At 56.5% G+C, this 24327-nt stretch overlaps 2 protein-coding genes across 7 annotated transcripts; both read left to right on the top strand.

Annotated features, from left to right (window-relative positions):
• Positions 1–328: 328 nt before the first annotated feature.
• Positions 329–9094, top strand: PRCC (proline rich mitotic checkpoint control factor). 2 transcript variants are annotated; one of them, XM_083416656.1, is made up of 7 exons: positions 329–1677; positions 4860–4907; positions 5341–5952; positions 6155–6265; positions 6847–6990; positions 7088–7153; positions 7667–9094. In XM_083416656.1, the coding sequence occupies exons 1-7, from the start codon at positions 1288–1290 to the stop codon at positions 7751–7753; spliced, it is 1458 nt and encodes a 485-aa protein (XP_083272782.1). In that variant the 5' UTR covers positions 329–1287; the 3' UTR covers positions 7754–9094. The 2 variants fall into 2 exon arrangements, with proteins under 2 accessions (XP_083272782.1, XP_083272783.1); XM_083416657.1 differs by having other exon boundaries at positions 333–1677; positions 6158–6265.
• A 1218-nt stretch (positions 9095–10312) lies between these two features.
• LOC310666054 (death-associated protein kinase 2-like) lies at positions 10313–21981 on the top strand. Of its 5 annotated transcripts, none has more exons than XM_083416582.1 (13): positions 10313–11188; positions 13258–13329; positions 14485–14633; positions 14884–15105; positions 15773–15911; positions 16021–16150; positions 16914–16962; positions 17427–17453; positions 18165–18317; positions 18786–18831; positions 19027–19116; positions 19753–19836; positions 20011–21981. In XM_083416582.1, the coding sequence occupies exons 1-13, from the start codon at positions 10502–10504 to the stop codon at positions 20089–20091; spliced, it is 1929 nt and encodes a 642-aa protein (XP_083272708.1). In that variant the 5' UTR covers positions 10313–10501; the 3' UTR covers positions 20092–21981. The 5 variants fall into 5 exon arrangements, with proteins under 5 accessions (XP_083272708.1, XP_083272712.1, XP_083272710.1 ...); XM_083416586.1 differs by lacking the exon at positions 10313–11188 and adding an exon at positions 11289–11623; XM_083416584.1 differs by lacking the exon at positions 10313–11188 and adding an exon at positions 12266–12847.
• Positions 21982–24327: the final 2346 nt, after the last annotated feature.

Raw genomic sequence — 24327 nt, 5'->3', positions numbered from 1 at the left:
CGCCTCCTGGGGCTGGGGCTGGGGCTGCTCCGGCTGCTCCTGCGGGCGGGCGCAGCTCTCCGGGCCGCCGCCGCGCAACAGTTTGGCTGGCGGAGGCGCGCCTGGGCTCCCCGGGGGCGCTTGTTTGTGTTTGAAAAGCGGTGGCGAGGCTGGCGAGGGAGGCCCGGCTCCGCCTCCTCCGACGAGGCCGCTGCCTTTCCCCACCCCCGGCCGCAAGGAGGCGGGGGCGCCGCCCGGAGAGCCCGCCGAGGGCGCCCCGAGGGAGGGCGGCGGCGGGGAAAGCGGCTCCGGGGAGCCTCTCGGGCGGCCCTCCGGACGGCGCCAGCCCAGGGGCCGATTGCTGCGCGGAAAATACGCGATCCTCACGGCCGCCGCGCACGTGGAGCCCTTGAGGCAACCCCCGCCGCCGCCGCCGGGAAAGCCTGTCGCTTCAGACGAGCTTCTTTATTCTCAGTCGCTCGTGGCGATGGGATTTGTAGTGGCGCCTCCCCGGCAGAACCCAAGGGGCCCGGCGACGGGAGGGCGCAGCTCGGACTTGGGGCAGCAAAGCGCGGGGGGGGGGGTCTGCTCGCTTTTAACCAAGGGGGGGCAGAGATCCTAAGGGGTTCGCAAACATGAACCGCCCGGCCAGCTGAAAAGCAGCCTCGCTGCAAGGAGGCACAATTGGAGGCTTCCTCCGCCTCTCGAGGGCGAGGCGCCTCAGGCGGCTGACAAAGGAGCCCCGCTCCCTGCCCCGCCCCCGCGGCCATTTTGACTCCGCGGCAGGTTTGAGCGCGCGCGGGCGGGCGGGCGGCGAGGTGCCTGATGGGAGCCGTGACATTCCCTCCCTGGAGGTCGGAGGCGAGGGAGGAAAGGGAAGCGGAGCGGACGCCACCCAGGACTCTGCTTCCCGGCAGCCACCGCGCGCCACCATGCCGGTGGCCCAGCGGCTACTTCCGGCGCGGCTGCTCCTGGGAGTCGTAGTTTCTCCCTCCCCGCTCCCGCACTGAGGGAGGAAGAAGGCGAGAGCCCCCGCGCCGCCTCCTCCTTCCACGGCGGCCGCCATTGCCCGCAGCCGAGTCGGAGGTTGAGCGAGCCGCCTCTGTAGAAGGAAGGAAGAAGGGAAAGAGGGGGCGGGGGAGCCCAGAGCCCGCCTCCTCACCCGGCCTTCCTTCCGGCGGCGGGGGCGTTGCCATGGCGACCGCTGCGGCCTAGCGGGCTTCACGCTCAAGCGAGCGCGGCCTAGTGCGGCGGGCGCAGCCTCGGCCTCGCGTAGCAGGAGCAGCCGGCGATAAGGAGGGGGAGGCCATGTCCTTGGTGGCCTACGCCAGCAGCGAGGAGGAGGAGCAGGAGGAGAGCGACGCGGCCGAGGAGGAGGGAGGAGGAACAGACGGAGACGACGACGACGAAGAAGAAGCGACCGAGGAGCAGGAGAGGGGCCGGGAGCTGGGCCGGCGAGGCGGAGGCGGCCGCGGACTCTTCTCCGCCCTCCCGCCGCCCAAGGCCGGCGCGGGCTTCGCTTCGCAGCAGCAGCACCACCGGCCCCTCACAGCCGGCCTTCCACTTCCTTTGGCGCCGCGGCCTATCCCGGCCTCGTCCCCGCCGCCGCTTCTGGCCCCGGCCGCTGCCGCCTCCGAGCGGGCCCCGGGCAAGAAGAGGACGCAGCCCGTGCGGATCGCGGCGCCTCATCTGGGGGACGTGAGTGTCCTGGGGCCCTTCGTTGAGGAAGAGCGCAGGATCGGGCCCGCCCGCCCGCTTCCTCGGCAGGGAGGGACAGGAGGAGCCCGCAGCCGCAAGGCCGACTCGAGAGTAGACCCATGGCAACGGAGGCCCCGTTTGGCCCTGTCCCTTATCGTCAGTGGGTCTCCTCCTGAGTAGGACTGGTGTGCAATGCAGCCCAGAGGGTCTCATGGTAGCACCTTGAAAACAATATGCTTGGAGCTGACCCGACTCTGCTGGCATCTTCCCATCTTGCCACATCTTTCTGCAGGAAACATGTACAATTTAAGAACTCGCTATTAAATCAGAAAGCAATTTTTAATACTGTAGCAAAATAGACAGCATAAAATACTAAATGAAATATTTAGTATCTTTATGAAAGCTATCAACAAGCATTAGAATAATAGAGTCTTAGAGTTGGAAGGGACACCATGGCTCATCCAGTCCAACCCCCGGCAATGCAGGAACCTCAGCTGGAGCATCCAGGACAGATGGCCAGCCAGCCTCTGTTTAAAAACCTCCAAGGAAGGAGAGTCCGCCACTCTCAGGGGAGTCTGTTCCACTGCCAAACAGCTCTTACTGTCAGAAACTAAACATATTCTGATGTTTAGTCAGAATATCCTTTCTTGTAACTTGAATCTATTGGTTTGAGTCCTCCCGTCCAGAGCAAGAGAAAACAAGCATGTTCCCTCCTCCATGTGACAGCCCTTCTTGAAGATCGCTGTCCTAGCTCTTCTCAGCCTCCTCTTTTCCAGGCTAAGCATACCCAGCTCCTTCAACCGTTCCTCCTCAGGCTTAGTTTCCAGACCCTTGATCCTCTTGGTTGCCCTCCTCTACACACCTTCCAGCTTGTCGACATCCCTCTTAAATTGTGGTGCCCAGAACTGAACACAGTATTCCAAGTGTGGTCTGACCAAGGCAGAATAAAGCAGGACTATTACTTCCCTTGATCTGGACACTATACATCTGTTGATGCAGCCTAGAATAGTGTTACCTTTTTTTGCTGCTGCATCACACCTTTGGGCCATGTGATCTACCAAGACCCCTTCTTCTTTGGCGATCACTCATAGCCGAGTAAGATTGTCTTCCATAAACATGGTTTTAACAATGAGTCCGTAAGTGACTGTGGAGGCCAGTTCTGGATCCACATGTCCTTCCACAGTGGGGACATTGGTTTCCGGGCGGGAGTTGATCATGGTGTGGATTTGCCAAGCGTGCCTTCCTTCTAGCACGTTTCTCCCTTGCGTCCTGAGTTCGAGTGTCTTCAAAGCCCATGACACCTTTGGTCAAGGCTGTTCTCCAACTGGAGCGCTCACAGGCCAGTGTTTCCCAGTTTTCAGTGTTTATACTACATTTTTTAAAGATTTGCCTTGAGACATTCTTTAAACCTCTTTTGTTGACCACCAGCATTACACTTTCCATTTTAAAGTTTGGAATAGAGTAGTTGCTTTGGAAGACGATCATCAGGCATCCACACAACATGACCAGTCCAACAAAGTTGATGTTGAAGAATCATTGCTTCAACACTGGTGATCTTTGCTTCTTCCAGTACACTGATATTAGTTCACCTGTCTTCCCCATGATCCTTCTCACAGGTACTACTGGCAAGCCAGGTGCCCCATCTTATATTTGTGCAGCTGGTTCTTCCTGCCTAAGTGCAGAACCTTACATTTGTCCTTTGTGAAATTCATTTTGTTACTTTGGACCCAAGTGGGATCTTGTCCTACTCAGAGGGGACCCATTGTGACTGACAGTGGCTATCAAGTCCGTTTGCTTCAGTGGGTCTGGGTGGGCTGTCTCCAGGTGGGACTGGCAATGTTCGCTGCCTGAAACTCTGGGGAACTGCCACCTGCCAGTCTGCACAGTACTGAGTAAGATGGACTCAGTATTATTTAGACTCAGTATTATTTAGAAACATGAGGACTAGAATCTTAACTTTATTTGGGGGAAAGGCCTGCAGCCTATTGCTAGAGTATCTGCTTTACATGCAGAAGGTAGGAGGCTCAATCCCCTACTTCTGCAAGTAGGACTGGGAATGCCGTGTGCCAGTCAGTGTATATGAAGGGAGATGGACTTGGTAGATTGCAGCTTGTTGAAAAGCAGAGGGAGCAAACATGGGCAAGTGGTGAAGAGTTGATGAAGTCAAGGCTCCCCGCCCGCACCTCTCTGAACCCGCAGTGGGCGCTGTCCAGCAACTGATAGGTTTTTTGAGAGCTTGGGAACCTGCTGTTTTTTTTTGGAATCCAAGATGCTCATCATTCTGCTTGGCTGGAGTGCAAAGGTTTGCCTTTTGTGGTCCGATTCCTTCCTTGACCTTTGGATCGCACTTCTAAGCTAAAACTGGAGGGCGAAGAAGGAAGGCTGTGGTGATAAGGGCACTCGCCTCAGGGAGTGGTGCTGGTGGAGGAGCTCACTGGGCCCTCTTGCAAAGCTCCACACAAAGACAGCTGCTCTTTCTGCTTTCTAGGAGCTGCTGGATCTGTCCTTATCACTTACTTGCAGCAGGAGGGAAGGGAGGAGGAGTTGCTAAATGTTTCTTCCTATCCATGCAACAGGGAAACCTTCTTTTGTTTTTTAAGTAAAATTTATGTGCACCCTTCTCATGCATAAGTCAGCCAAGGCCCACAATACAAACAATACTTGGGTTCTATTGAGCTAAGTTACACTAGACCAGTTGAAATTTTTGGACCCTATTTAGTCACATCCATTAGCTTCAGTAGGACTTCTGAGTAGGACTAATGTAACGTAAGATAAAGCTGTACTGCAAGATAAAGCTGCACATGCCTATCAGTGTTAAGATCTGAGTGAATTAAGTTGAGAGAAGGATTGTTTGTTACTTACTTTATCGCCTTTGTGATTAATTCCCATAAAATTTCTCTAAGGGGTAGCATCAGTGTTAGAAGCAATTTCATATATACAAACAATGCAAAACAATTCCACATGTTCACACAATTTCCTGTGTAGAAAACTATTTTGAACCCAATACAGATCTGGACTGGGACAGAGGTTGATATATATATTAGTTGAAAATGTAGAGACCTTTTGCACTGTCTACCTCTGTCCCAGTCCAGATCTGTATTGGATTCAAAATAGCTCTCTCTCTCTCTCTCTCTCTCTCTCTCTCTCTCTCCTTGCACTCAGTTCTGCTCTCTCTCTTTCAGTCGGATTCCGAGGAAGATGAACCAGCAAAGAAGCATCCCTCTTTCCAGGTGAGGACTTGGGCAAGTGGTGCTCCTGTAAAGGGGGGGGGGGAGCGGGAGCACCTTGCTTTCAGTGAAAAGTGTTTGCCCCTAGTCAGGCAGAGGCCCCTGAATGTCCATTCTGGACCTCAGGGGTTGAGTTGCCTCTCTGGATTAGTCATGTTAGTGAAATCTCACATGTGAGACAAAGTTCAGTCGATCTGTCAGTGCAGGCTTCACGGTCAGCCACAGCTCGTGTCTTTCTGCGAAGGCATGGCTAGTTCCTGCTTGGCTTCTTCCCTGAGGCAGCTATGTGGCCTGGCTTGGGGTGTTGCTTCATGGTGCAGCTTCCTGGGTGAAGGAGGGGCTGCTGTGGCTCCCGCCGTCCCCTTGCCAGCAGGCCCAGGTGGATGTAGTCCTTCCTGCCCCTGCCTCACCTTCCCCTGTGTCTTCCACCCTCCAGGCCCAGAGCGAGGGCTCCGGCTTGTCTGCTCTACTTCCTCAGCCCAAGAACCTGACGGTGAAAGAGACGAATCGGCTGCTGCTCCCTTATGCTTTCTCTAGGAAAGCGGCTGCTGCTGCTGCCGAGAGCTCCCCTGAAGCCAAGTCTGCCAAAGGCCCGCTCTCCTCCAAGCCAAAGCCTCCCCTCAAGGCACCCTCGGCCGTGACAGCGACCACGACTCCCTCCCCATCAGCCATCAAGGCGGCCGCCAAGAGCGCCGCCCTGCAGGTGACCAAGCAGATCACGCAGGAGGAGAATGACAGCGACGAGGAGGTGGCCCCCGAGAACTACTTCTCCCTGTCTGACCGGAGCGATGCCCCAGCCCTCAGTCCAGAGGCCTACGCCTACCCTGGCCTCGTGGTGCCGGATGACCTGCCCCCTGGGACAGAGCCGGACCCTGAGCCCGAGAGCCAGGACGCAGCGGCCAACGCCCCGCTGGAGTTCAAGACGGGGCCGGGGGCCAGCTCAGCTTCCCACGGCTGGGCCCCAAAGCCTGGTGAAGACTATGGCGGGCAGCACTATGCGCTCTACCCTGGCTGCAGCGATGCAGGCGGCCCCAGCCCCTACTACCAGGTGAGAGGGGCAGAGCCAGAGGCTCCTTCTGCAGCTGGTGGGTTGAGCCTCAAGGGTGGCTGGCACAGCGGGAAGGGCGAACGGCTTCCGGGAAGGAGGCTGGGATGGGCATGGGGGGGTGGCAGGCAAAGTGGCTGGTCCTGCAGCAGATTCCTCTCCTGGTGCTAAGGAGATCCTTTCCCCCACCTGGCTTCCTCTGCAGCAGGATTACTACAGCAGCAGCAGCTACTACTCGGACACAGACCCGGAGCTGGGCCCGCCCCAAGAGATGAGCAGCGAAGGCGCTTCTTCCTCCTTCATGGACGATGAAGCGGTGAGAAGCTGCTCTCTGCAGGGCCCCCTTTACTGGTGGGGTGGGGTGGGGCACCCTCTCCTCCGGCTGTGGTGGCCCTGTCAGTGTTTGGGGGTGAGGGGGTCTCTGGGACTTGGCAGGGACTGCAGAACTTGGATTCCAAGGCTGCCGGGCAGGTAGGGACAAGCAGCCCCACCCAAGAGGTGTGGGTGCAGGTCTGACATCTTCTTGGCGTCTAGCTTTCAGCAACTCTAAACAGGGCCTTCTGCTTAGAACCGGGGGGCAGGATAGGACCCCCAGAAGTGGAAGGTTTTGTTCTCTGGTCTTATGAAAGGATGGCCTCTCCCTCCCACTTCCCACCCCCATTTCTGTCCCCTGAGCGAGGGTTAGAGGTTGGTTTGGGACTGCTCAAAGGAGGCAGTTCATCTGCATCCACTTGCTCTTCCGCAGGAGGTCCAGGAGGGGGGCTGGTTGGCTGTGGACACGGCAAAAGGGGCGTCTGGCTGTTTCAGCTCCAGCCCGGCCTCAATGGGCCTGGGATTAATCGTGTTTGGGATGCTCAGCCGACTGAATCCCTCTTCCCTCCTCCGTCCCTTGCTCAGTTCAAGCGCCTGCAAGGCAAGCGGAACCGCGGGCGGGAAGAGATCAACTTTCTGGAGATCAAGGGGGACGACCAGCTGAGCGGCGCCCAGCAGTGGCTGACCAAGTCTTTGACAGAGGAGCAGAACATGAAGTCCTTCAGCAAGGTGAGGGGGCCCCTCCGTCCCCCCCCCCCAGGGGGAGCCTTCCCTCCCCCCTCCTGCTCTGCTGGTAATCCCAACTCCTGTCTCTGTTTCTCTCCAGAAAAAAGGGGAGCAGCCCACGGGGCAACAGCGGAGGAAGCACCAGATCACGTACCTGATTCACCAGGTGAGGCTGCCGGGTTGCCCCCTCCCTGCCCCCCTGGTCACCCTAGTTTGGATCGTGTGCCCTGGGAGCCGCAGCAGTTGGCAAAGTGGGTCCTATTCTGCCCTGCTGTCAAGATCCTGCCCAGGGCTCCCATGGGGTTTGCTCTAGAGCAGGGGCCGGGGGCCATCCATGGCCCACCAGACACTTTGCCAATTATTTTTATTGATTTTCCAAACTATTACAAATGAGACACTTTGGGACTGCAACATCCACCATCACCTCCAGGCCGACCGCTGGGGCTGATGGGAGATGCAGTCCAGCATCCTCTGGGAGGAAAATCATGTGTCCTGCCTGATGCTCAGCATTGCTGCCCGTTTGCGGCTGAAGTCCAGAAACCCCAAACCAAGCCCTGTTTTCAAGAGTGGGTCAGGCCACTGGGGCAGTGCGGGTCTCTTGGTGTCTGCTCTTGGTGGTGCGGGTGGGACAGGCGCCCTGCTTCTGAGCCTCCACCTCCTCCCTCTCTTTCTGGGGCAGGCAAAAGAGCGTGAGCTGGAGCTGAAGAACACGTGGGCCGAGAACAAGCTCAGTCGGCGTCAGACGCAGGCCAAGTATGGATTCTAGGGCCCGTCTGCCTCCTCGGAGCCCCTTCAGGCAAAAGCTGCCATCCCCAGACCACGTTGCGTGAAAGGAAGAGAGGGGCCTGCGGAGGGAAGAAGGGCGCAAGGCCATGTGCCGGGGGGGGGGGCATCCGCTGCCTTTCCCGGCAGGGGTCTTCGGCAGAGGGATGCAGAGGAGTGCTCTGGCCCACTAGGCTGCCTGGCACTCCCAAGCCCCTTTTCTTTCCAGTAGCCAACGCGACACGGACGAGGCCCCTGTCAGCTGGGGGGAGACCAGCGTTGCTCACTCCCTTGGAACTGCCCACCTTGCAGGAGGTGGGGCAGCCCAGGCAGTCCACCCAACCACGGGGGTGGGGGGCAGGACTGTCCCTGAGTGCTCTTCTGTAGCTGCCCCACCCTGCCCCCCACCCTGTTCTTCTCGTGTCTCTCTGTGTTTGTGCTCCAGACCATTTGCCCTCCCCTTCCGGGCTGAGGAGAGTTCTCATCTTCTGTGGGTCCTTGTTTCTCGTCAGAAGCTCTCCTGGCAGCCTCCTCGATGACAGTGTTTGGGTTTCAGCACAAGACAGGGCTGGAAGGTGCGTGGCCTGTGATCTCTCCCCCAAAGCCATACGGACACATCACTGTTAACAGTACTTGGGCTATGTGCTAGCGGGATCCGTGCACTTCCAGGAGGCTGGCTGCTTTTCAGGCGCCCCCAGCCCAGGGCGAGGGCGGCAAGCGGAGCCTGCTCCAAGGCCTGCGGCAGCACCCACCCTCTGGGCTTCCACCCCGGATGAACCTGTGCTTCCCACTCCCTTGGCTTCTGGGGCTTCTGCCCAGACCCCGTTGTGACTGTGGGGCGGGCCCTCTCTTGCCACCCCTCCCCTCCCCAGATTCCAGGTGGGAGGAGCCAGGCGGGGAAGTCTGCTGGGGCCCACACACTTGCTCTCTTTCCTTGCTGCCCCACCTCAGATTCTTCTGCTGCTGGGCCTGATCAAGCAGCCCTCGAAATCCCCGGTCTTCTGGTCTCACATCCTCCCCTTTGGGGTTGTTGTGTTCTCTTCATTGTTGTTGTTGTCTTTCAAATTGGAGCCCGTTTTCCATTTTTGGAGGGCGTGTCCCCCTCACTGTGGCAGAATTTCTGGGTGAATGATGATGTCTCTGTATTTAGGGTATTATTATTTTTTTCTAAACAGAAACAAAAAAAAAAGCAATTTCTAGTTTATTTCCCTTAACATTTTAGTACTTAGAAAAGCCTCTCTTTTTTTCAGTATTCCAAAATAAAGCTCTCATTCAGTAATTTATTCGTTATCTTATGAAACTGTCTGGAAAGAGATTTTATAAAAGAATAAAACTTTTAAATGAACTTGCCCTCCCTCAGAACATTTTAGTATGGTTTGTTTGGGCTCCCCTCAGTCTCCACCCTCCGGCTCCTTTTCCTCCCTTTCTAACCCAGGGGCCTCAGGCAGCTTCTGTGTTTCCTGGGGACGCTCCATGCCTCCGAGGGGCTTGCAGGGTGACAGCTGGGCCCCGATGTGGGGTGGAGGAGCAGCACCACACTACTTTGAGCAGCCATGGATTTCCCCCAGGAATCCTGGGAACTGTAGTTTGGCCAGGGCACTCATAGCGGTTGGGAGATCCTCTGAGCTACAGTTTGCATTTTGTAGGTTTTATCTCTGTGAGCAGAATAGGACGTGGGAGGTTTCTCCTAACAGCTCACGGCACCTTTAACAATCAACACCAGGAGGCTGTGGTTGAATCTCTCTTTCTGGCCCAGGGGCAGAAAAGGGGCAAGGGCCCAGGGGCAGAAAAGGGGCAAGGGCGCCTCTTCCCCGTTGGTCTCTCCCATCCGGCCCTGAGAAGCCGTGTTCCTTCTCCTATCACCAGCCACGTCTTGGGGGAGCGTCTGCCTTCCTGTCCGTTCTGATAAGGAGTCCCAGCCAAGCAGAAGTGGGCAGCAGGCGCTAGGCCAGTTCAGCCGGATTAAAAATAACTCCTCTCCTGCCCCAGGTCAGGAAGCACTGGGAGGTGTACAGGATCAGCAAGCTGGGGGCTGGAGGAGGCATCCAGAGAAGGCGCAGTGGGCCAGCTATCCCACTGGGCAGTGGGGCTCTCTGGGCTGGCTCAGACACCATTTCATGCATTTCTGAACTCCTGAACTGCTGTTCAGCTCAGGTCCTGCTTCTGGGCTTCCCCTTAAGGTCCTTGTGGTTGACCATGAGAACAGGATGCAGGCCTGTGGCTGGGCCCAGCTGTAGCCAGACTCCTCTTAGGTTCTCTGCCTGTGTAACAGCAGCTTCACCTTGCCTGACCTTGGCCTGGATTTTTCAGAGCCGCAGCTACACGAACGCAAAGACAGGAGGTAATTCCTCTCCAGCATCATCCAAACCAACCCTGAGAAGTGAGGATGGGGTTTCTGCAGAAATCAGAGCAGCCCTGGCCCAAGGAAGCGTTTCTAGCACAATATGAAGTCAACAACTCCCCCCCCCCCCTTGGTATTCTGCAGTATTCTGCTCCTAGACAAGGAGGCTCTCTGAGCTGCCAGGGCTGGTTACTGTGTGCAGACAAGGCTTTCCCAAGTTTGCTACAGCCAGAGGCTCTCAAAAAGACACCTACAGCCTTGCAGCTGGTCAAGGGAGGCAGAGAAAAGCAGAGTGGGAAGGGTTAAGAGAGTTTTAACTTCACTTTCAGTCTGGGTGACAGTTCTTTAAGCTTGGGCCACCCGCCTCCACCCCTTGAAGGGTCTGTGCCCGGGCTGCTGGAAGTAACCCACATGCAGTCCAGGTGGGTCCGGAGTCAGCAAGAAACCTTCCCTGTTCTACACACCCAACAGCTGGTCGACTGCCTTGTTCCAGGGGCTCTATCAGAGCTGCAGTTGGGCGCGGGCAGGGAGAGGCCTGCTGGCTCCGCAGCGGGAAGGATGGAAGGTCCTCACTGGGCAGCGGCTGGAGGCCTGGTCAGGACGGGGGCTGCGGCCGGGCCTCTCCTTGCAAGCGGAAAAGGAGCCCCTCCAGGGCCCTCCTCCGCCGGCTGGGCTGCTGGCGGGCGACCCGCGGGGAGGGAGCCGGAGGCGTCTTTCGGAGATGCCCCTCGGAAGGGACTCTCCGGCCGGAGCGCGCCCTGCAGCAGCAGCCCCCGAGGCGCCCACGGGAAGGAAAGGGTCCCGGGCTGGCGGGGCGGCTCCTCCTCTTCGGAGCGAGCCAGGACCAGACCGTCGGAGCTGCGGCCGGAGCAGGAGGGCTGGCTTGCTCTCTCGGGCCGGCGCTGCTGGACCGGAGGTAAGCGGGGCGGCGGCGGAGGAAAGCGCGGGCGGCTGCGCTTCGGTCCCGCCGAGGGGGGACCGTTGCCTTTCTTGGGAACTCGCCCCGTGCCGCTGCTCTGCGAAGGGAGCCCGAGAGCAGGGGATCGGCTCTGCCTCCTTCCCCCCCCCGCAGTGGAGCTGCGCCGCATCCAAGGCCAGGCAAGTCTCCTCCGTCCCTGAAGCAGGGGACCCCCGCGGAGACGACGGTCCCACTAGGCAGCTCCTTCCTCGGGAGTAAGACCCTTTCTGCCGCGCTGCTCTAGCGCGCTATCCCAAGGCGGAGGCGCCGCCGGCCCGCCTTCCTCGCGCCTCGAGAGCGCAGCTGAGGTGTCTGGAGGGGAGACGATCCGCCCTGGAGGGTCTGTTCCAGGGTCCCCAGTCCCGCAGCCCCAGGACCTTTTCCCAGCACGGACCAACGCCGCCTGGCTGGTGCCTTGCATTTATTTGCTTGCCCGGGATTATCCGCCCTCCTTCCCCGGAGCTGCGTGTTGGGAGGCGCGCTTCCCTCCCTCCCTCCCTCCGAGTCCAGGAATTTGCCGCTTGCGACATATTTCCACCGCCCTCGCCCCGAGTTTTCCTCCTGCCTCAAATAAGGTGTTTGTGCTGCTGCGTTTGGGGCATGCGAGGCCAGCTGGAAAGACAAATGCGCCCCCGGAGCAGCAGCGCCGTCCAGCTCCGGGCGGGGAAGGAATGTGTCCGCCGGGATGGATGCTTCGGCCCGCCCTGCTCCTCCCCGTCTCCAGGGCTGCCCGAGATGGGAAAGAGGCTGCTGGTGCTCCAGGGACCCGGCCTGGCTCGTGGGATCCCTGGCCTGGCTGGCTGCTCGCTTCTGGCGCAGAGACAGCGAGACGCTTTCGCCTTTCTCCCGCGGCCCGTTGACGCGGGGCGGCTTTTGAACGCGCAGGCTTCTTTCTGGGTGGGGGCGCCGTCTCTCTCCTCTCCTCCTGGCAGGCTCCCCCCCCCTGCTCCTGCCCCCTCCTGCTTCTGCCTCCCGCTTTAGCCCCCCGTCCGGCATTTCGCCCCCTCCCGAGCCTTTGGTCTCTCTCCTGGCAAAGGGATGGGCCGCCGGAGTTCGGTGGCAGAGCAGCTGCTCGGCGTGCAGAAGGTCCCGGATTCCGTCCCCGCTGGCAGCATCTCTCCGCAGGTCCGAGAAAGCCCGAAGAGCCACAGTCAGTGCTCGACCTTCCTGAGAAACCTGCAAGCGCGATGTGAGCCCAGTCGCCCCTCCTGCTGTTGTGACCCCCAGGGCGGCCATTCAGAGCCTTGTTGCTTCGGATCCTGATGTAGATATATATGCGTGCAGACGCCCCAGACCTGCACCTCATAGGCGGGGTTGTGTTTTCTTACGGAACAGGCCGCTCTCACATTAGCAGCTGCTTGCGAGTGGCCCGTCCGCCCCACATCCCGCTTTGCTCGTTGTTCTGCGGCTGCCCCGGAGGGGCGACTCTTGCGCCATCGCGCAGCAAGCGCCGAGTCCAAAACCTTGCAGGAAGTGGCGGCCGCGTTGCACAAATCGCCGGGCAAGCGCGATCCCAAGGCGCCCGGGTGCGCCCCCTCCTCCGCGAGACCCCCCCCCCATTCCTGCTGCCGCCCCGCTTCCCCCCGGGGGGGGGGTCGGGAGCGTGGAAAGCAGCTCCGGGCGCCTCCGGGGAGCGCTTCGGCTCTCCGCCCCTTCCCGCCAGGTGCGCCGAGGGCTCCTTCCGCAGGAGGGCGAGGCTCCTCGGCTGGGAGGGGACTCGCCTGCTGCCGCCGCCGCCGCCGCCGGAGCACCAAGAGGAGGAAGTGGAAGCGCCCGGAGGTCGCGATGGTCGCCTGCAGGTGCCTCCCGGAGCTCCGAGGCGCCGAGGGCGGCGGCGGCAAGAGGGGCCCGTGAGAGCGCGCGCGTGAGTGCCGGGTGCCGGCCAAGGGGGCTCCGTCCCTTGCAGCCTCCGGTCGCCCCGCGGTGGGAATCTGGCCTGTCTGCGGAGAGAGAGAGAGAGAGACCCCCAAATGAGGAAGTGGCTCCTCTCTCCGTCGACTAGGCCCGCGGAGCAGAGTCGCGACCGTCCCCCGGCGGGGAGGCGGAGATCGGCGCGGAGGGAGCGGGACCGCGGGGCGGGGGTGGCCTGGGAGAGGGCCGTGATAGGAAATTCCCCGGTGCGGGTGCGGGTGGGGAAGGGCCTCGGTCCTGATGGGGGCGGAGAGCAGCCCACCCCTCGCAGGAGCTGACCGCTTCCTTTCCTTTGCAGCTGATGGCCAAGGATGGAGGGGGCGAGGTCCTTGCCAGTGGTGAGGGGGGGCGCCTAGCCGGAAGCCCCGAGGTGAGTGGGGCATCCAGGGCTGCCGCTGCCCCTCCCCGTCCCAGCTTGGGGTCCCAGCACGCTCAGTTCACAGAGCCCTTCCTTTAGCCACCAGAGACTTCTGTGGTTCCAGGAAGTTCTAAACATCTCACAACACGTGCTCAGGGTGCTGATTTTCTTTTTAAATCAGGGTTGGCCAAGTGGGTTTATTTCTTTGTAAAGCATGGGGGGGGGGGGGCAAAATTGTGTGTGTCAGAGCAGAATGAATGCATGTTGTTGCCTGTTGCCCCAATCTCTGAGCTGTGCGAGATCCCGGGGGTTTCAGGTCCACTCAGCGTTCATTCCTGACATGATGTATATTTTGCTCCAGGAAGCTTAGTTTGGTCAGAATGGAGTCTCCACTTCCAGAGTTAACACTAAATACATTACTTCTGATAAATGAGGCACCTTAGTCACTAGAGGGCTGTGAAAAATTGTGTCCCTGGCTTTTCAGACTTGTCTACCCATGTACTATCTGAAACCAAAGGGCGCACTGGTTTCAGGATGTGAATTTTTTTCCTGCTCTCTTACCCTACTACCAAGAACCTTGATTAAATTCTAAGACTTACTGGGTCCAGGGATTGAGGGGAGTCTGGCACCCACAAACACATAACAATATGAATGTCTAAAGAGGTTGGGGAACTTGCAGAAGACCATAAAGCCCTGGGTCCAAAATGGCCTAGTTGCACTACAGTTGGTAGAGTTTAATTACGACTGTGGGGTGGGTGGCAGGAAAGGGCTGAGACCAGGGTGCCCCCCCCCCACTGCAGGGGCTGCCCATATGAGTCGGGAAGACTGTGCGGCATTTCCCCAGGACATCTTGTTCTGCTAACACATAGTGAGCCACCTGCTCCCGCTCTGTCTTTGAGGGGGGCTGGTTCTGTTCCACAAGGTCCAGTTTCCCCCCAGCCTGGATGCCCTGAAATCTCTCCTTCAGCCCTCACCTGCCTTGCCTTCTGCTCAGCATTGCTGAGAGTTCCTCCCCCCACCTTGCACTCAGGGAAAGGGTGCCTCGCACACCAACGGCAGGCAGAATGCGGGGAGTGGATCTGTCAGCTTCTATGGGGGTCCTGCTGGGAGTGGCAGGTGGGGAGGGTGGCCTCCTTTGACCTTGCCCTCCATCCCTGCTCTCTGCAGGAGGCCCTGTGCAACCTGGATGATGAGGACAATGACGAGGTCTTTGAGAGCCCCGACAGCCACGGCCCACGGCCGGGCTGGACCACGTCAGCCACCTTCCGCCACTGCAGCGTGGATGAGCTTTACGAGCTCCTGGAGAAGCTGGGCAGGTGAGGAGCCAGGAGCACCGGCGGCGGGTGGGAAGAGCAGGGCCGGGAGGGTCTGGGGACAGCAGAACGGGTCTCCTGGGCCCAGCCCCCAGCGGCATCTCAGAGGGAAGCTGGGAGAGGCTCCTGACAGCTGCTGCCAGTCAGTGTAGACAGTGCAGAGCTCGAGGACCCCTGCTGCTCTGACCTGACCAAAGGTCTCTTGCTGTGCTCTTATCGTTGCTGCCCTTCTCCCCCTCCTCTCCCCACTCAGCGGGCATTTCGGGGTGGTCAGGCGCTGCCAGGAGCGCTGCACGGGCTCCTTCTATGCCGCCAAGTCCGTGAAGGTGCGAAAGCAAAAGGGGAGCCGCCTGGGCCTGGACCGCGAGCAAGTGGAGCGAGAGGTCTCCATTCTCCAGCAGCTCCAGCACCCCAACATCATGCGCCTCCATGACGTCTTTGCCGGGAAGGGCGAGGTGGTCCTGATCCTGGAGCTGTGAGTGTCGGAGGGGAGGGACTTGCTTTTGGGGTCCACACTCTGGCTTAGTCTGCTGCAGCAGAAGCAACAAGTTGCCTTGTGATCCCTGAAAATATTCCTAGCTTTAACAAGGAAACCTCCATGCAAATGACCGCAAAGTGACCTCCAGGCCACAAAAACTCCTTTAACAACAAACCTGTTTGGAAGCCCCCAAGCTATCAGCATTTTGCAGGAGGGGCTCAGTTGCACTTCTGGTTTGCACAATTAAGGGTGGAGTCAAAGGGCTCTGTCACCTTTGCACAGCAAATCAACTTTTAAAAATGAATGGGCTGTTCATGGTTTGGAAGGTGATGGAGAAATGCATAGAAAAGCATGAGATGAACAAATTACTAAAGGGAAGGCATAGACACACCCTGTACAAGGGGAAGGAGTAGAAATCTAACTGTTTTTGAGACTTCTGTCTCCCAGTTGCTCATAAAACTGGGGGTGCCACTGCTATCGGGGGGACGGGACTCCAGGTCTCATGACACCTTTGAGAAGACTGCAAAATAAGTAATATTTTGTAGCGCCTCGTGTTTCTTTCCTCCTCCTAATTCCCAAAGTGGGGCAGCTTAGGGAAGAGGCGGCATGCCCCGGGACACACGCCAGGCCAGCTGCCCCCAATCCACCCTCCCTCTCCCTCCAGCATCCACGGAGGGGAGCTGTTTGACTTCATCGCAGAGAAGGAGCTTCTGACGGAGACAGAAGCCATCCCGTTCCTGCAGCAGATCCTGCTTGGCCTGAGCTACATGCATTCCCGGCGCATTGCTCACTTTGACCTCAAGGTACGCCAGCCCTGTGACTGCTTCCTGGATCTCTGGAGGCTCTTGAGCAACACAGGAGTCTTCTCTGAGGGCGCGTTGGTCCTATCTCCTTCCCTGATCTCTTCTGCAGCCAGAGAACATCATGCTCTTCCAGAAGGATGCCCCCAACCCCCTGATCAAGATCATCGATTTTGGCCTGGCCCAGAAGCTCGAGGAAGGCGTGACCTTCAAAAGTTTGTGTGGGACTCCCCAGTACATTGGTAAGAGGGCAGAGCAAGCTGGGGTCCTCTCCTGTCCCAGAGCCCCTGGCGGAGGAATCCCCCCTGCCCTCAAACCAGCAGCCCAGCCCCTGGTGTGGGCCGGGGTAGACTTGGCCACAGCAGAGAAAATGTTGCTGTTGGTTGTCAGACTTCTTAGTTGCTTCTTACACACAAAAATCTCCAAGCGACTTAACAACACCTTTAAAAGCTTAAGCATACCTGATAAAAGAGACACATTCTCCTCACAGAAACACCTGCAATTAATGAAAACAAATGTTTTGGCAGCGAAACGAGAGTGTCCCAAAGGGCATCCCGTTTCTTGCCTGCTGCTTGCTCTTGTTTCGGAGGAACCTTCTCCCAGACACTTCCCCATGAGCTCGAGAGGGTAAGGGCAGTGCTGCTCATGAGCTCCAGCTGCCATCAGCCCCAGCCAGCCAGGGGCCAGGGAGGAGGACGGGAGTTTCCGTCCTGTGACATTGTCTAGAGCAGGGAAGCCAAGACCAGGCGGGGGTGGGCTCAGACTCCCAGCAGCCAAGAGTTAAGGATGGTAATGGTGGTGGTGGAGATCACCAGAGTTTGGGTTCGGAGGGCCCCCTTTTTAAAGCTGAAGATAATAAATCCAGGAGGAGGTTAGGCAGCACCGAGGCTGTGGTGGCTCTCTGGGGCCCGAAGGCCAGGGAAGTGTCCTGTCTCTCTGGTTTAATGGGAATCCCTTTTTGGTTTCTCAGCGCTGACACCGTTTTGCCCATTTCTTCTTCCTCAGCTCCTGAAGTGATCAACTATGAGGCTCTGAGCACAGCAACGGACATGTGGTAAGAAGCGGTAGCAAGTGTGTGTGTGAGAGAGAGAGAGAGAGAGAGAGAGACTGACTCTGTGCCAACATCCTGCATGCCCTTGGGGGGCTGGGGCAGGTGGGGGAAGAGCGAGCAACTGAGGGAGTGAGCAGGGCCCTCCAGGAAGTGCTCACATGCCAGGCTCAGGCCTCCAAAGCACCACAGGAAAAAAGGTGCACAAGCTAAGCTCATGTTGGGTTGGTGTTTTACCTGTCTAATATGAAGACAGCCACCCACACCCGCCACCAGGCTGAGGCCTTCCTCCAGTCCCACCAGTCCTCCCTGAGTCTTCCCTTTCTCTGCTTGGGGTGGCCCACCCCACAGCCCTCCCACCCTCCGCGCTGGATTTTGCATGCCCCCCCAGTCCTCAGGTGTCCTGTCAAGGAATGTACTTGCTGGGTGCTCCCTTCAGCTTCTCTCTCTCCCCCCCCCTTTTCTTCCAGGAGCATCGGCGTGATTACCTATATATTGTAAGTACCTTGAGACTCCCTGCATTTGAGGCTGAGGGTGGGAGTTGGGCGGTGCTGGTGATGGAGTGCAGGGCCTCAGAATTACTTACACCTAGGATGCATTTTAATCCATTAAAAAAATTAATTCGTCCTCAGAGGAAAAGAACAGTTAGAAAATACTTTTTAAAATGGTGCTAAAGATGATGACTCCCTGTCGTCTCAGGCCTTTGATGACCTGAATGGCTTGATTCCAAAATCTGGTCTCGAGGTCTGGCCTTGCTGCTTGGCTGCTCTCCTCCTGGCCATGGTTTTATAGTGGATCCCCCCCCCCCTTTTGTGTTGTATAGTATGTTTTCATTGCACCTTTACTGGAAGCTCTCCTGCGATGACAACGTCATGAAGGGCAGTCTATAAATAAATAAAGGGAGCTGCGTCTTCCCAAATGCCCCTCCGTTCTGCAGGTTGCCAGCATTGTAGGAGCAATGGAGGAAAGGGCACCTGGAGGGCAGAAGATCTCCCCCCTTTATTGGTCCTCATTAGCTACTTTCCGTAGCTGATTTTTTTAGGACATTTGTTGATTTTGCATAAGGCTCCTTCAGTAAGTGCAAGCTCCCTTGTAAGAATTCAGGTTTTTAAATAAGCCCGCCCACCCATGCTTGTCTGCTCTGAATAAGGCCTGCTTGATCCCGCCGCGAGGTTTCCTTTTGATCCCACCTTCTCTGCCCTTTGCAGACTGAGCGGCATGTCCCCCTTCCAGGGAGAGACGGACGCAGAGACCCTGACCAGTGTCGTCTCCGGCAACTACGAGTTTGAGGACAAGTACTTCAGCCAAACATCGGAGCTGGCCAAGGACTTCATCCGGCAGCTGTTGGTGAAGGAACCTGGGTAATGGCCCACCAGGGGTGAATTTCTCCAGGGGGGGTCTCTCAGGTTCTCAGTTTTCCTGTCTTAAATTCAGTTCTCCACATTTCAACAGCAATCTGCAATGAAAAAATGCCTCCTCATCAGCATTTTGGGATGAATTTCTCCTAGTGGACACATTTTGCAATGCTTCCATAATGCATTTTTTGTGTCTTACTTTTACTAATATGTGTGTTTTTAATGAACACACAACTTAGCTGGAAGCTGCATTCAGAGGAGTGCAAATTTTGAAGGATGACTGCCTTTTGCTCCTCAAATTGTTCTGGAAAGTGCAAACAAGGGAGGTCTGCCTTTGAGATCCTCCCCCTCCTTCTCTCCCCCCTGGTGGGACCTTGGCTCAGTCCCCAGAGGGATTCTCCTGCAGGCCTCTCTCTCTCCCCTCCAGAGGGGAAGTGACAGACAGTCAGATGTGCGTTTTCCCCTCTGTTTCAGAGACCGAATGTCGGCCGAGGAATGCCTCATCCACCCCTGGATCAAGGTCAGAGCCTGGGAGGGGAGGCTGGCTGGCTTAGACTGAGCCAGACCTTTGGGATCTGCCCTAGAGCTCGAGGTTGAGATTTTCGGGAACCCTCCTTGGTTTCTTCTCTGCCCCCATCCTGGCCTGAACTGAGGGGGGAGGGGAGGCAGGAGGATTTTGGCAATGGGCAGAGTTGCAGGTGCCTGTTTTTTCCAGCCCCTGACCCGGAAGCAGGTTGCGAACCGGAGCCGCTCCTCCATCAACATGAAGAACTTCCGCAAGTTCAATGCTCGCCGGAAGTGGAAGGTAAATTGAGCAGCCCCCCCGCCTGCACCCTCAAAGCCAGTCAGCAAAAAGAAGCCGGAGGGTGCGGGACACCTGCCCCTTGGCAGTGGGGGGGCCCTACTCTGACCTGAACCATGATGATGATGATGATGATAGTTTCACTTATGAATTGCTTCCTATGAGGCACTTGAAGTGATCTGCAGTGAAACAAAAGCCTATATAAAAACAGTTGCTTGCACACATGAAAACAATTCAAAAATCAAAACAGCAATTGCATACAGTTGTGCCTTGCGATTCGAACGATTTGGCTCCTGAACAATGCAAATCTGGAAGTGAGTGTTCCGGTTTGCCAAGGTTTTTTGAAACTCAGACATCCGCGACTTCCGATTGAGTGCAGGAAGCTCCTGCAGCCAATCGGAAGATGTGCCTTGGTTTTTGAACGTTTTCGGAAATCAAATGGACTTCCGGAATGGATTCCTTTTGAGAGCCAAAGTACGACTGTATTTGAGCCCAGTTTCAAATCCAGGGCAAATCCCAACAGCTCACCATCTCCCCTTCAGAGGCTTTTTGAAAGAGACACCTGTGGGCTGTGCGGGAGGGGCACAAGGTCTTCCTGCGAGAGGCTCTGTGCGCCTCATCTCTGCATTTCCTCTCCAGCTCTCCTACAACATGGTGTCAGCCTGCAACCGCCTCTGCCGGATGGGCCTCCTGTGCCAGCAGAAGCGGGACGAGGAGAACTTGGTGAGTGCCCTTTCCTGGGCGATGGCCTCCTTGCCCTGCTTCTCAACTCCTGACGAAGGGGAGGGGGCCGGTCCGGGAACCCTCCCCTGCCTCTGACCCCCACGTCTCCCCTCCCAAGCCACCCTTGCCTGGCTTTCGTCCCCCTCACTCTGCCCTCCTCTGCCCCCCAAACAGCGCGGCTGCGAGAGCGACCAGGAGGGGGAGGCCAGCAGCCCCGTCACCCTCTTCCGCAGGCGAAGGAGCAGCTGCTCGTGATCAGGGACACCGGGAGGCAGGAGGCAGCCTGCTCCTCCAACCCCATCCGTTCACCAACCCAGGAGGGTGCGGCACAGCGTCTCGGGCAGCTCCAGCCTTCGACCACCAGCCCATGGTTGCTGCAATGTGGACAGGGAAGGGGCCTGCTGGGAGGAAGCCCAGCGTTAAATGCCTGCGTTGCCCCACACTCCTGCTGTGCCAAGAGGGGGGGGGGTCTCCCATTGTGGGCGGGAGACAGCTCTCTCTCTGCCTCCAGCTCCCTGGGGCTTGGCGTTTTGCTCAGATGGCTTCCAGCAGAGGCAAGCATTTGGGGCTTCTTAAAAAAAATGCTTTGTATGTATGTTTGCTTTTGGGGAGCAGGAGATTCACTTCCCAACTATTTCTGACCTACTTGGGGGAACAGAACTCCGCTCCCCCCCATGCCAGCACAACCCCCCCTACCCATCCCTTCCTCCAGGAATTCGTGACCAAAAAAGGTCCCTGGTCACTTTTTAATAATGTGCATAGTGTTAATGATATCTATACAAGCAAAGAAATGAAACATCTGTGTCTTCCTGCTCGGCTGCTTTTTGTTTTTGCTGAATTTGGTTCATGTTAAAAGGTCAAGCAGATAAACGATTGCTTCACAAAGTGGTTTGTGAGTGATTCCCAAGGATTCAGGTGTCCCCTCTTTCTAGGATTTCATGAAGGGACTGTAGACAAGTTCTTTCCTCTCTCTCTCTCTCTCTCTCTCTCTCTCTCTCTCTCTCTCTCTCCACCCACACAGTCTGCACTGGGGGAAAAGTAATATCTGCCCACCTTGCAGAGATGCTGCCACGAGGGTTCAGTGGTCACCCTGTAGTTTAACTAGTTCAGCATAGAAAGCTGCCATTGGGCTTCATCTAGCTCAGTGTTGCCTGCACTGACTGGCAGCAGTGGCCTGCCAAGGTTTCAGATGAGAAGCCTTTCCCACCGGCACCTGGAGATGCCCTGCTGCTGAGCCGCGGTGGTCCTTCCCAAGCCAAGCGACACGTTGCCCCCCCCCCCCAGTGCTGCCGAGGTGGGAGAGGCCGAGGGGGCCTTGAGCCCAGCAGGGCAAAGCACCTGGCTCTGTCCTCTTCCCAGAGTGTTGTTGTTTAATTGTTTAGTCGTGTCCGACTCTTCGTGACCCCATGGACAAGAGCACGCCAGGCCCTCCTGTCTTCATGCCTGTTGTCTTTGTCCATGGAGTTTTCTTGGCAGGGATACTGGAGTGGCTTGCCGGTTCCTGCTCCAGGTGGATCACGTTTGGTCAAAACTCTCCACTATGACCTGTGCGTCTTGGGTGGCCCTGCACGGCAGAGCTCATAGCTTCTCTGAGTTATTCAAGCCCCTTCGCCACAGCAAGGCAGTGATCCATGAAGGGGCTTCCCAGAGTAGACAGCAGATACAAATCATTCCGGAGGCTGCAGTGGGCAGAATTGGCCGGCAGGGGGCACCACAATGCAAGGACTGAGACCATGGGGAGGGAGGTCAGGAGGGCCAGTGTGAAGAGTTCAGGGTGGTTTTTGTGGGGTCTTCCTGTGGCCAGCAGAGGGTGCTCCAGTATATAAGGACTCTGTTCTTCTAGATATTCACACACACACTTTCATACTCGTGGAAAGAATTGTAAAAAGTATTACCAACATGGTGAATTGTTTCTGTTAATTATGCAGCTATCACTGTTTCTCATGCCCTGTGTTTCATTTCCTCTGACCCCACTGTTTACAACTCCGCCACCACTTTGATGCCGCTTTGTTTGATATATTTTGTATGTCTTAAATTTTCGTACGCCACTTGTGACTTTACTGGACAGCTGACGGTTTTGCACAAGGCCTCCGCGGCCCACAAAAGTTTATTATGCCATAATAAATTTGTTAGTCTTTAAAGTGCCGCAAGATTCTTCTGTTCCTTTTGCTTTGGGGCAGAGGGCCTCCTCCTCCTCCTCCTCTTTGGCAAGCGATCGCACCTCCTCTCCCGTCCGCTGCTCCGGAGCCTCTTCTCCTCAGGCTGCCTTTGCCGCCGTCCTGGTGTGTGACTCTGGCACAAGGCTTGTGACCTGCCTGCTTGTGTTTGTGGAAGTGCCCTCTGGAGCAGGGCGGGGGAAGAGACTTGCTTGCAAGGTTGCACTTGGCCAAGACGACTCTGCATATGCGCACACCAGGAGGCCTCTGGCGAGAGCAGACCTAAGTGACGGCCCTCCTTTGTCAGTTCTTGCACATCATGTGCCCCAACTGAGCACGAAGGCCAGCGGGAGAGGGAGTGTGCGCATCGTGCAATATATATATATGCACATAGTTTTAAAGAGCACAAGTCATCACAGACGCCACGCTTACTTCAATGCAGGACTGACCTTTGGGGATGCAGGATTTTTGTGTGGCCTGTTCATTGTTTCAGCTTTGGCTGCCTAGATTTTGGCAAAGGCTGTCCAGGGATTAAAGTGTTTGTACGATCTGTCAAGTTGTGCCTGATTGATTATTATCTGCTCTGCGGCTCGTTACTTAGCCAATTGCCTGGATACTTCACAGGCAACCTGTTTTGCCAGGGGTGAACTGTTTGAAATCATTACCTAAAGTCATTAATTGAGCAAGTTGAACAGGCTGGCTTTTGGAAAGCCACAGTGAGACAGGGAGCAACTAAACAGCCACCTGATTACTAGTGTGGCAGATGCAGCCAAGGGGTGGGACTCCCTCATCATGTTGAATAATCCAACGCCTTTTCTGTTTCGAGCTGTCAGTCTGTCAGTCATGCCCTCAGTCTTGACACAAGCAAGTTGGGCAATTCAAGGTAGCAGCTTTAATTTTCAGATTTGAAAACTATTTCACAGCCAGAAGGTGAAGCACAAAAGATTTGAGATTGTGCACACACCACACATTTAGAGCACATGACTTCCCACTAAAGAATCCTAGGAACTGTGGTATGTTGTGGGTGCTGGGAATTGTAGTTCTGTGACTACAGTTCCCAGGGTTCTTGGAGTGGGTGGGAGCAGAAATGCACTTTTAAGGTGTAGCGCTTTAAATCAAATAGAAGCCAAACTTGACCCCATAACCTAGTGCAGGGGTCTGCAACCTTTAAGACAAAAAAAGCCACTTGGACCCGTTTCCGAAGGAAAAAAACCCCTGGGAGCCGCAAAACCATTGCGACATTTAAAGCATGCTGACAACGGGTGGGAAGGTGACGTCGGGACGGTGTGTGACTAATGCACGCACCACCCCCATGCGACGTCACAGCCAGTACAGCGCCCGCCACAGTGGGGAGTGTCGGGGCGCACAATGCGCCTCCTCCCCTCGCTAGTATCTGCTCCGGAGCCACGGCAAAGGTGTAAAAGAGCCACATGCGGCTCCGGAGCCGCGGGTTGCAGACCCCTGACCTAGTGGCTGAAGGGCCAGGAACCCTAACCTTAAAGTCCCACCTGTGGTCTCCAGCAGGTTGTTACCTTCCTCCAGTTTTAGTGAAGAAAGGAGCAAACAGAGTTTATAATGAAACCCAACTTTGTGCAGAAAACTAACAAGCCTGTTTGCAAAATGAACCCCAAGCCTGACGCCTGTAAAAAGGAAAAACTTTCTTTCTGCAAAGTTTGCAGTTCATGAAGGGGTGAATGAGAGTTTACTTTGACTGGACTCTGACTGGTTGGCAAGGTTTAGTTGTAAGGAAGCCGCAAGCGACACTTTCTGGACTACAACTCCCATAATCCCAGAGCATCAGACACACTGGCTGCTGGGAGTCCCAGTGGTGTCTGGAGGCCAGCAAGTACCCATTAAAGTTAGGACATCTCTGCCTTAGGTAGAGAAATCCCAATAGGAAGGATAGTGTTGTACCTTTTATAATTTAGTATGTGTGTTTAAATGATTATTTATCCTGCTCTTCCATCACAAAGGCTCCCCCAGTGGCTTACAAATTACTTTAAAAACATAAAGACACTTCCTGCTCTCAGACATACAATCTAAAAACATGATAGGAAAGGAAAATGGTTTGAGAAGGAAGAGGAAATGAGTACCATGTGACTCAGCCATTCAGGCGACCGACAGAAACCTTATGTGATCTACTGAGCTAACTGAGCTGCAGAGCCAACCTCTGGGAGGGATCTGAGTGGGGATGCTGAGGAGGGCAGAGGGGCAGGGCTGGGTTGGTGCTTGCAGTGAAGAGTCCCCTGAGCACGTGCAGAGTGCATTGAACGGGGGAGTCCCCACGTTTAGAGATTAGAGGAAAAGTATCCAAATTTTGCCTAGGGGGCAGCAA

This window comes from Podarcis tiliguerta, assembly GCF_965153285.1.
Source record: "Podarcis tiliguerta genome assembly, chromosome: 16".
NCBI lineage: Eukaryota > Metazoa > Chordata > Lepidosauria > Squamata > Lacertidae > Podarcis > Podarcis tiliguerta.
This window is presented reverse-complemented; position numbering and strand designations above follow the sequence as displayed.

What these genes read in the sequence shown, in the direction of transcription:
- PRCC (XM_083416656.1), top strand. Translation starts at nt 1,288, where the DNA reads ATGTCCTTGGTGGCCTACGCCAGCAGCGAGGAGGAGGAGCAGGAGGAG. An exon ending in CGGCGCCTCATCTGGGGGAC is followed by an intron (nt 1,678 to 4,859) that starts GTGAGTGTCCTG and finishes TCTCTCTTTCAG; the next exon opens with TCGGATTCCGAGGAAGATGA. An exon ending in CCTTCATGGACGATGAAGCG is followed by an intron (nt 6,266 to 6,846) that starts GTGAGAAGCTGC and finishes TCCCTTGCTCAG; the next exon opens with TTCAAGCGCCTGCAAGGCAA.
- LOC310666054 (XM_083416582.1), top strand. Translation starts at nt 10,502, where the DNA reads ATGCAGTCCAGGTGGGTCCGGAGTCAGCAAGAAACCTTCCCTGTTCTA. An exon ending in CTCCTGGAGAAGCTGGGCAG is followed by an intron (nt 14,634 to 14,883) that starts GTGAGGAGCCAG and finishes CTCCCCACTCAG; the next exon opens with CGGGCATTTCGGGGTGGTCA. An exon ending in CTGTTGGTGAAGGAACCTGG is followed by an intron (nt 18,318 to 18,785) that starts GTAATGGCCCAC and finishes CCTCTGTTTCAG; the next exon opens with AGACCGAATGTCGGCCGAGG.